The sequence below is a fragment of the Sesamum indicum genome, linkage group LG8 (assembly GCF_000512975.1).
Source record: "Sesamum indicum cultivar Zhongzhi No. 13 linkage group LG8, S_indicum_v1.0, whole genome shotgun sequence".
NCBI lineage: Eukaryota > Viridiplantae > Streptophyta > Magnoliopsida > Lamiales > Pedaliaceae > Sesamum > Sesamum indicum.
The window spans coordinates 2,220,042-2,231,415 of record NC_026152.1 but is presented as its reverse complement, the minus strand read 5'-3'; the positions used below and the strand labels follow the sequence as shown (position 1 = coordinate 2,231,415).

General features: G+C 37.4%; 1 protein-coding gene and 1 long non-coding RNA gene across 4 annotated transcripts; one reads left to right on the top strand and one right to left on the bottom strand.

Annotated features, from left to right (window-relative positions):
• LOC105167443 (probable E3 ubiquitin-protein ligase HERC3) lies at nucleotides 407-4,803 on the bottom strand. Of its 3 annotated transcripts, none has more exons than XM_011087161.2 (6): nucleotides 4,103-4,801; nucleotides 2,764-2,903; nucleotides 1,865-2,059; nucleotides 1,318-1,446; nucleotides 1,010-1,165; nucleotides 407-786 (listed from the first exon to the last, which is right to left on the bottom strand). In XM_011087161.2, exons 1-6 carry the CDS (start codon nucleotides 4,636-4,638, stop codon nucleotides 593-595), a joined length of 1,350 nt encoding a protein of 449 aa, XP_011085463.1. In that variant the 5' UTR covers nucleotides 4,639-4,801; the 3' UTR covers nucleotides 407-592. The 3 variants fall into 3 exon arrangements, with proteins under 3 accessions (XP_011085463.1, XP_011085464.1, XP_020552160.1); XM_011087162.2 differs by having other exon boundaries at nucleotides 2,764-2,910; nucleotides 4,103-4,260; XM_020696501.1 differs by lacking the exon at nucleotides 1,318-1,446 and having other exon boundaries at nucleotides 4,103-4,803.
• On the top strand, nucleotides 6,355-8,909 carry LOC110012392. The gene is made up of 2 exons (XR_002287542.1): nucleotides 6,355-7,017; nucleotides 8,549-8,909. It is a non-coding gene; the product is annotated as an uncharacterized LOC110012392 (long non-coding RNA).

The following is an 11,374-nucleotide window of genomic DNA, read 5'->3' as shown; positions in this document are numbered from 1 at the left end:
CATAAGTACAAAATTATTAAATAAAACATTAAATAAGGGATTGAAAATTTATGCAATTCTTTTTGCTCATGTCAGCATTTTTCATCCAAATTCTAACAAAGAAAATCAGGTGTAAACAAGGAATATTTGGATGGAGTATAAGTGTAATTTCAAAATTTCTTTGGTAAAAAGTGTAATTTTGCATTTTTAGATTTTTAGGGGGAGTCTAAGTATAATTCACCCTATAATCAAATCTAATTTTGACAAAAGGATTCCAATTCATACATGAACGGGTACGATCAACCTCAGACTAAGATTTCCATAACCCACGCACAACTTTTCATCGTCCACATCATTCTAACCGATAACAAACGTCACATTACCTGCTGTTGCTTAGTGGCAACTTCAGACAATTATACATAGCCCAGAACAAAATTTTGAACCTTAACTAAGCTTGAGGAAGACAACAAAGTTGGACCCCAATCTCCTAACGTAACGTGTTAGAAGTTGCATACACATAAGTTCATCGGCTTTTCAACAAACCTAAGTTTCTCAACCCGTCATATATTTCATGCTTGGGCATTAAACATTTAAGTGGTTTTAAGTTCACTTACTAGCCACCTGACCTTGAAACAAGGCACATTGCATGAGAAGCACCAACAGCAACTGAAACTACATTGTGATCCCCGAGCCCGTCATCCTCCAAGAGAAACTTAACCTCGATGGGTGATGACTGTACATCTCGAAGTCCAGGGACACCTAATTGACTATCTGCCGTATTCCCCCACATGTACAACTTCCCCTTGTCTGAAGAATTAAATAACAAAATTTGGTTATCTTCATATATCTGCGGGGCTGTATGGTAAACTGTTCAAGCAAAAAGAGAAAAATAACTTCACATGTGAAGGTTCTGCCTAGCCAAGGTCCACATACCCAACCTAAGACCAAATGGATGCTGTTCGGAACCCCCTAATATCAAACTTAATAATTCATAAATCATTTATATGCAAATGAAAATCGGGTTTTTTACCGGTTATAGCCGCTGATGATGAACCTCCACAAGCAATGTAAGAGATCCTCTCATTAGCTAAGGCCTCCACTGGTTCAGGAATTTTTCGACTATGAAGGGAAGAGTGGCCTAATTGACCATGTCCGCCATGACCCCATGAAAGAACTTCCCCTTTGTCTGACATAGAGCACAGTTAGATACATATAGATATTCTCTGATATCTGTAATGTGAACTACAGCACAATTAGATACATATAGATATTCTCTGATATCTGTAATGTGAACTACAGCACAGTTAGATACATATAGATATTCTCGACAGATTATACCTGTCAAAGCAAGAGAATGATATCCACCACTAGCTATTTGAACTATACGAACATCTTTGAGACTGGGAACAGGTTGAGGTTTCCAGCCACCAATTTTATCACCTCTACCAAGCTCATAGTTGGAGTTGGCTGTGGCAGAAACACATAGACAATACTAATAAGACTTGGAGCTTTGTTGATATTGGTTTCTTGTAACGCTCATTCTTATTCAGCAGTTTAACTTCTTCAACTTACAGCGTTGCAGTTCTGGTTAACTAGCATTAGAAGTTCCGATAATCTTGCCTTAATCATGATTTGTTATCTTGCTCTAACTAGAAAGGTCCAGCACCCAAGATTTTGGAGGTATTATTGGATGGAATATTTGATTGCAATGTTCTTAGAGCGCTATTTCATTTTCAAATTAACAAACATATTGCAATCTAGTTTGTCTATGATTCATAAGAGGCGTAAAGTTTCATCTTACTATATTTCAAAACGATCCTCGGGGTGAATTAGCTTATTTCTGAAATTTGAGATCATAAATAATGAATAACAGGGCATTTCTTACCACCCCAGTTCCAGAGTTGCCCCTCTTCAGACAACGCCATTGTAAAAAATCCCCCGCATGAAGCAGCAGCCACGGGTACAGGCAGTGCTTTTACTTCAGAAGGTGTGCTGTTACCACCTGCATGATCTGGGCCACAACCCGGGCCGAGGCCCAATCTACCATCCCCTTCATCTCTTCCCCAAATGTAAAGTTTGCCTTTATCAAAATATAATGTAAAAAATACAATGACAAACTAGTTAGAGAAATACAGCAATAAATTAAGTTGCTTCTGTATGTTCAAGCCAGGTATGACAAGAAAGTGGAATAAGGGAGTGTATATATACTATAGTTGAGAACAATTATCTCACAGTCAATACACAATAATAAGCACCAAATCTCAGATGATTTTGATACTAAGATAAACACAACTGAAATCATGCTACCATCTCCAGCAAAGCAAGTACCATTGAAACGTGTAAATCATCTATCTGTCAGTAATCAATTCCCCTCCATTAAGCAGTTTTCAAGTGGTATGCTAGTCCTACTGTATTCTTCATAATATCTACAGATTAAAACATATGGTTGGATTAGCAGAAAATATATTGACATGATACATGACCTTGAAGAAGTACCAAGTTCATTATGAAAGTCAGCTATGTCATTGAATAGCAAACAGAAGAATCAGTATGTTACTTTCCACTTTGACATAGTTTACGTACTCATTCTCCATAGATGGATTTTATTATATATTTTATTAAACCTTCATGTAAGATGTTACAATGTGGGCAATCAGCTTTAGGAACTTATAAAGAGACCTAAAAGCGGCTTCAAAACTTTTCCTATGTCAACTAATCCAAAAGGATAGAAAGATAATTTGTCTGCTTAAAGAAACAAAATATTGTAGCCAATAGATATCTAACCAGATTTGGTGATTGCAGCCGTATGGGTACCACTGGTTGCAATACAGCATATTTCTCCATCCCAAGATCCTTCTACCAATTTAGGTAACAGTTCTCTGTGATACACAGAATGTCCAAGAGCCCCAAATCCACCATAACCCCTGAAAACTTCATTTCGTAGAAAAGAAGTATCAAAATTTGCAAACAAAACCTTTATCCAAGTCAATGGCTAGAATATGCAATGCAAGTCTCAATGAGTTAATAACAAATATCAAATGCTACAAGGTAACTCTATTTGAGATCATGTAGAAGTAATGAAAGAAAGCATAATATGATTTAACTGCATACGGGTTTTAGTAAATTTGCCTCACCAACACTGACATATGGATTTTTTCATTCACTAATAAATTCTTATGCTTCCCATAATGATGCAAGTGCGTTGGCAAGAATGGAGCAGTTCCAAAATAAAGCAACATGATGCAACAATGCATGTCCGTGCATGCATACACATAAAGTGTTCACATTTAAGTAAACATAATTCTTGGTACAGACTTGATGTGAATTTGTATCTCATTCTACTCATTAGACCAAAGGAAACCAAGGGATTATGGAATTATGTTGCACCTCTCCTAGTGCTTGGTTGCACCTTACTTGAGCGAATTCTCCATTTTAATTACAAACAGTTATATCTCTTGTCTTGCCCAAACATACAAATCTAAAAGATGCAATAGAGAACTCAATACTTGAGTAACATGAACTTCTCATCCATAAAATCAAAAGAAGAATAATTCTACCACAAAAGAAAGCCTTCTACAGATGGTTCAACGGAAGTATATTGTCACGGACTCACGGGTATGGTGATTATGATTTAGCTGCTTATAAGAAGCTTAGTGGACGGAAAAATAATTTAAACATAGACGAAACCAGCTCTCAAAGCTTCAATTTCGTGAAAATCAGAAACTTTAACTCCATCTTAATATATTTCACAAAAGATTTAACATGGACTAGAATAACTGGAGGAAAGTATCACATATTTAACTGGGTGGGAAGTAAAAAAAAACTAGCAACTAAAGTTATGACAATTCTTCTAAGAGTTATACCACCTCACAACAACAACAAAGGACATTAGTAAACCAGACCAGCATAATGCTGTAAGAAACTACACCATGGAGAGTGTCAAAGAAACCCATATAAGTAGGGGCATGTACCTGAAACCTTATACTAGCAAGACATAAATCTCTGTAAATCAAGACCCACATACAAATGGATAACTAGATGAAAGAAACGCAATGGATATTCGTTTTTTGTGCTATCTTTTGTGGTGTTCAAAGCGACGGAGAATGCTCAAAGAGGCACTGACCAAGTGAAGACACGGCCGAGGACATCAAGCGCGACGGAATGGAGACCACCAAGAGCAATGCTCTTGAGCTTCGATTCCAGATTAGGGTTCAGAGTAGGTACAAAAACCGGGTTCTCATGCCCGAACCCGAGTCGTCCACCGTCCCCTTTGCCCCATATCCAGAGCTTCCCATCCACCACCAAACCCGAATGGAACAGCCCACACGAGATCCCAACCTCCACTTGGGCCTCACTGGAGCTCAACCTTTGGGAGAGACGACCAGGAATGGCGTGAGAGAGCGAAAAATTAAGTGGGACAGAGAGGGTGGCAACAGGCGCCGGATATATCCGAATTTCCTCGATTCCGCCGCCGAGCTGGCCGGAGGCGCCGCGGCCCCATGAGAATAGCTGAAGGATGATCGATTCCTTGCTGGTAGAGGTCTTGCTGGAGTGCTCCCAGAGAAGAGGGGGCGGCTTGGGTGCGGCGGTCGCGGATAGGTGGCGCCACCAACAAGGACAAGATATGGGGGTGAGAGTGCGGCGGAGGAGGAGGGCCATTGCCGGCTGAAACGGGTTCAAGAGGTTTTAGAAGTGCTCAAAGAATCAAATTTGGGGTTTAAGAAATAGGAAATTATCGACCGATTGACAAAACGAAAGAAAAATGCCCTAATAAGTATACATTTGCATTTGAGTCAAGAAATTAAAAAAAAGATTCAAACGAACCGCATCCAGAGGAAATAAGATGGGCCAAAATACCTTTATATATTTGGATTTGTTACCAGACATAATTTGAAAATAAGTCGAAATATGTTCAATATTTAAATTTATTACGAGACACTTTTATGTACGTATAGTTAGCTCATTCGACACATTTCTAAATGCAACCCTAACCCTCATTTCTAAATGAGTCTACGATCGCGGACCACTACCATTCAACTTCCTTTATGAAAACCAACATTTTCATACCACTTCCATCCTTTCTTATCTGAATTGCAGTATTTGGGCGTTCATTCAAATTACATTATTTTTTTTTGTGCTTATTAAAATATGTATTTGTTTTATTATTTCAACAAAGTTTACTTTAAATGTCATATAATTGCATGGAATAGTTTACAATTTATAATATTAAAATTATTTAAATAAATTCGTGGAATGTATTATTGAAATAGTCTATTTAAATTTAACAATTCAAATAGAACATCCAAAAATATTTTTACCATTACTAATGTGCATAAAATTATTTATTAAATATATATTTATTATTTTTGAAGCAAGGAAAAATTTGAATACGATTTTTCATACATATATATATATGTACACAATAGTATATATATTTCAGTCCACCTATAAACTTAAACAATATGTATAATTATAAGTATATATAAAAAAGATATGATCGGACAATAAAAAATAAATTTTGTCTCTCAAGATACAAAAATGAAAGATAAATAACTATGTATTTGATATATGTTTGAATTTATTTTTAGAGATAAATTTAAAATAATTTAAAATAAGTATTGTATGATTGATGTTGACTTTTGAGAGAAAAAAACTATTATTCATTATCAAATCATATATATTTTATATGTATTTATATATATGTGTGTGTATATTATTTTATTTATAGGTGGATTTAATTATATAGTATTCTTGTAATTATATTTATATGGCTTGCAATCAAAAAGTAAAACCATTTGAAGCATCGTCTGATTGAAAAAGGCAAGTGAGGACAAATGGGGTCGACCTAATAAGATGAAGAGATAGAGGAACCAATTCAACAAGAATGTTGGGTTTTACGAGGAACACACCAAGGCATGGAATGAATCTCACATGAGAAAGAAAAGATTCAAGGATGGTGACGAACGACATCATAAAAACAAGGGCCCTATTAAAGTAGATTGGCAAAGGTTAAATCACTACATTGAGGGGACACTACCGCCCGTTGAGCTTCCTCCTCAACTTTTCACCAATTGAGAATGTCGAGAAATAATGTTAAACAAGCATTGCGTGCAAGGCAACCCATGAGTTTTTTTTGTAGGGTCACTTTTCAGCTCAGTCGAGTGAATCTCTGACAGCCCATGCCCACGACATATATAGAAGACATTTGCAGTCTCGCAAATCTCTGATAGCCCGTGCCCACGGCTTACCACCAACATGCTCGGCCTTATACTTAATCCCTAATTTTTTTCTCTTTGATTTTTTTTTTAATTTTTTTTCCTTCATTTATTTATCACTTTTCCCTTAATTTCCATTTTTGAACAAACAATTGAAAATAAAAAAAAAAATCCCAAATCAAGTATACAATTCAACTCAGGGTTTCTCACATTGTTCTTTGCCCAAGATTTACGGCTCCATCTCCTTCACCGACCCTTACGGCGTTGTTGCCGCTCCACTACTCACCACCGCCCGTCAAACCGTTGCCTCTCTTCACCGCACCGACTTCACTACCGTTGTGTTGCCGCCAGCCACTGCACCTACTTTTAGACTGCTCGACACCGACAACAACATTGGAAATCTGCGATCAATCGCCCTGGTCCCTCCATTGACTCCTGCCATTCTCCATCGCCTCCAAGCACACCACCACATTGCCGACGGAGCAACAACAGCAACACCACCTCCTCGGCGGCAACCGCCTCATCAATATTTTTTTCTCTGATATCTATTTTTATTTTTTCCTTGTTTCCCCCTTTTGTGTTTCTTTTCGTCCCCTCTACCCATTTTTCCTATTTTAGTTTATCTTTGTTCTTTTAGTTCTCTCCCACTAAAACATGATTTTCATTGTTTCAGATTATTATTTTATTTTTTTTCTAACAACTTCTTGGGTGTTTTACAGGAACATGATGGACATCCCACGACTTTCTCAGTCGCATTGTCATCTCTTCCCCGCCTGACAACGATGTGGTTGGGAACCTCCACTTTCACCCTCGGCATCATCATGTCAGTATTGTTTTCTTTTTCTCATTCCTATTCATGGGATATAGGACATTGAGGGCAATGTGATTCTTAATTTTGGCGGGAACTTTTATACTTTCATGATAATCTTGGTGTACACGATGTGATTTGATTTATTAATTGAAAAGGTGCACGTCGAATTTGTTCTGTTGAATCCCAATTTGACTCTCGTTGACATGATTAATGAATGCATTGTTAGGATTGCAAGATACAAACGACATGATAGGAAAGAATTCAAACTTTTTATACTTTTTTTATTGTCTTGATAATTATTTGAGTGACGAATGCTTGTGAGTAAAACACATGAGCCAATTTCTGTGAGCTTTTGGGCATATGAGCACATATCTTATTGCTCTCATATTTTATTTGGTTGTGTGATGTCGTCTCTGATTTGATTTTTTTAAAACTTGCTTGGTTATACATGTCGAGATTGCATTGTTGTTGGGAGTGGTGAAAGTGATAATAACATTAGGATTAACCCAATTCTTGTTGTTAAGCCCGTATAAAAGTCCACCCTTAGTAGGCCAATTAATCTTAAGCCTAATTTCATTGTCATTATAGCCAAGATACAAGCTTTGATGACCATATTTTTTTATTAGACCTTTGAACCCCAGTTTTAAAGGATTAAAATGACAGCTTGTGGACTGTTTTCTCCATCAGTGTTATGGTACAAATGTATAATCTCTACTCCGTCTGAAAAAAGAAAAAGAGAAAAACAAGGGACAAAAAGAAAAGAAAAACAGTTTGTGGAAGTTGAAGAAAAGAATAGAAGCGAAGAAAGAAGAAAACAAAGAAAAGATGGAGAAAAAGTTGTGATGCAGTATAAAAAAAAAAAAAGAAGAAAGTTATCAAAAGAAGAAAAAGGAGTTTCTAGTTAGCAGAGTATACACTTGAACAAAGAAAATTCGTAGAGTGGCAGACTATGCAAGCAAAGTCGCCTAATTCCTTTAACCCAAAAGAACCCTTCGTGTTTCTATATTTTTTCTTTCTTCTAACCCATACCTAAGGCCCCATTACAATCCAGAAAAGACCCTTTGATTCCTGCACCTAACTGACTATTAAACAGCGGAGATGTGATATAAGAACAAGCATATGATAAAATTTTGCCACGGCATGACTTGAGAGTTGTTGTTCACCCATAAACACTTTGAGCGTATTGAGTGAATCTTAAGCAAGGTGTTAACTTACTTTGCATTTTGGTTCTGAAACGATTGTTGAGACAATTGATTCATTGTGTGGTTTGTGTGAATTTGTACTATGAAGTCTATTATTACTTGCACCTTAATAGTAAGTTCATTTTGAAATGTTGAAGTAAGTCGAATTGGGGTGGAATGCAATGAAATAGCTTTTTTTTCTAAAAGGGGTGATTGAATTAAATTGTTATATGCTTGAGGACAAGTATGACTTAAGTGTGTGGGAAATTGATTAAGACAAATTATATGATGTCTTTTTCTATTGATACCCCTATATTCTTGTGATATGATGCTAGTTCTTGGGTGTATTTGTGACATTTTAGGTGCTTTTGTAGAAGGAATGAGAGTTGCAAGAAAATAGTTAAAAGATAGAGAAAGGAAATATTCCAGTAGCAGCGCTGCCAAAATAACCGGTGACCCATGAGTTATTAGAAGTCTGTGAGACAGAAACTGATTTCACTGTTACCTGTGCCTACGGGTTATTAGACGTGCAGTAAACTGAGATTGAAGATTCCTAAATTGAGTGCTGTTTGGAAACTTGTTGTAGAGCTAGTTATTTCCTTATAGAATATTTTGAGAAATTTGGTAGGAATAATACTAAAACGGAAAGAAAAGAAAGGTAAATGGAAGGCATGATTTATTGTTCCTCCTACCATATTGGAAACTAGCATAAAAGGAAGAAAGGAGGCAAGAAAAAGACATCTTTTGGCTGAAAAATTTTGAAGAACAAGAGGAGAAGACGAGAAGATGAGTGGAGGAGCAAGGCAAGAAGATGCCAGAGTGACAGATCATTCACGCCCAGCTTTCGACTCCATGAATTTTTCTATATTTTTCTCTTGTGCTTTTGCCTCGAGATAGGATGAACTAACTTAATTTTTTCTAAGGCTTTTGGGAGCCTAATTGAGACAATATTCTAAGTATTTTTATCGGATTAATCTACAGCTTTGTTTTCATATATCTGCAAATTATTGTGCTTGTTCTTATAATTTGAGAGTTTGATAATATCTTGAGTTTATTTAATTATGTTGATGAGATGGAGGGGATTTGGCATAGTGCATAGAGTAATTTATAATGTGAACTGAATGATATGTTGACACACATAGGTATGATTCATCCGGTTGCATAGGTTGTTCACAGATCATAAGGTATAATTGTCACGAGTTTTAGATTGGAGAGATCCACTATTTCCTTGATAATAATAGATTTGGTATAGCTCGAGAGAGTTTATCGAATTAACTTGGGAAGAACCTCGGTATATGAAAACACTTGCATGCTAGATTAATTTATTAAATTTCGCATTCATTGAATCAATTAGGTGGACCTATAGCCTTAGCATCTTTTTCATTATCAAATCTTCTCCAACACTTTCGTTTATTTTGTTCTCTTTAGTAGTTATTTTTCATAATCATAATCCATCAGTTGATCCTCGATCATCCAAATAATCGTAGATTAGTCATAGTTTCGATAATTATTTTATTTAAATTATCGTGGAATCGATATTTATTATACTACTTGATAGCTAGTGCACTTGCTAGTGACCTATACATATTTTGGCAATCACGACTTAGCTTCACACAAGCTAGTCAACCTTCTTCAGTATGATGTACGAAAGTAGGGACAAAAATCAACAAATATGTAGGAAATGTAAGATCTGACACGCAATCAAGCAACAAAATAATTTACAATCGAAGCCAACCTTATATTTTATTGCCTTCAATCAAAATACAAGAAAATAGCTTGCACACTAGGGAATTCGTCCAACCCCCACTCTCCAAAAACGTATAAGCCAGTCAAAGCAATACAAAAATACATAAGAATACAGTTGACACCCTAAACTGTTAGGGAAAACTGACTAGAACTGCTGCCCACTATGGAAAACTGCCCATGACCGTCTCCTACAGCCTTACATAGCATCATCCCCACTTAGCCATGTAGATGGGCGGTTACCACCCATTAACCGCCTCATCGCATACCTCTTGCTTCAGCTCACGCAGCCAACCACTAAGCTTTGGCCGTTGTCGATAGTCGTTCTGCCTTGCCGACCGTGGACCACCACCCACCGAGTGCGTTCTGCGCCAAACGTCTGCCAGCCTGTTGAGAGCCACCCGCATCTGTGTGCTCCCGCGCGCACTTTCCTACCGACCGTCCCCGCAAATGTGCACATGCTCGCCCATGTGAGCACATGCCTATGAACGCTGCTTGCCCTCTGCCCAAAACGTCCAACACATTGTCAAGACTCAAGCTTGCATTGCTCACAATCTGCCGACACTGACTACCAATGTCCAGGCCTACACGTCTACCCACTGTGCAGCCTGCCAAGCCCGTCACCCGACCATTCCTCAACTTAGCAGCAATGTACTATGTTTTGTTTACCAGTCCCATGTCATGGCACCAATACAAGCCAACAGTCCCATCACTGCGAATATGCCTCGTGCCGACGTCCGTCAACACTCGTAATCGAGTCCAATGCGCATGCCTGCCACATTAGACCAAACTTTTTCTCAGGAATCTTATAGTAAGGAACTAGGAATTGGGGTTATTGCGAGGGATGTAATGGGAAGTGCTTGGGCTGGATATCTCAATAGTTGGCTAGGCAAGTGACCAGTGAATTGGCAGAAGCAATGGCGGCTCCAGAGGCCGTCCTCCTTGCTGAAAGACGAGGTTGGCAATCCATTCTTGTTGAAGGTAATTGTGCTGCGCTTATACAAAATTCTCGATAGGGATCTTTCACTTGTTGGCCCAGTCAGTTCGAACACCTTCTACTTAGTAGTTGATCTTTTTTCTTGCCACTTTAGTTTTGTTAGGTGTGTTTGTAATTCTTTAGCTCATGTTTTTGGCCAAAATAACTATTAGCTCTGCTGAAGGTAACTCTGACACCCCATCAACAATTGCCCATCTTCCTCCTTTAAACTCTGTAGAATTTGTCCTGGTAATTTTGTTGAAGACACATAGTAATTAAAATAGATGTACATTAATAAATTGATGGATTCAAAGTTATTAAACTAGATTTTATTGGTTAAAATCAATTAGTTAAAAAACACAAATTACATCCAATTAGTAAAAGGGAAAAATGCAGCGCACCCCCCGTGATATGGGCAATGTGCATGATACCCCATGTGATATAAAAAATACCAAATTACCTCCCTGTG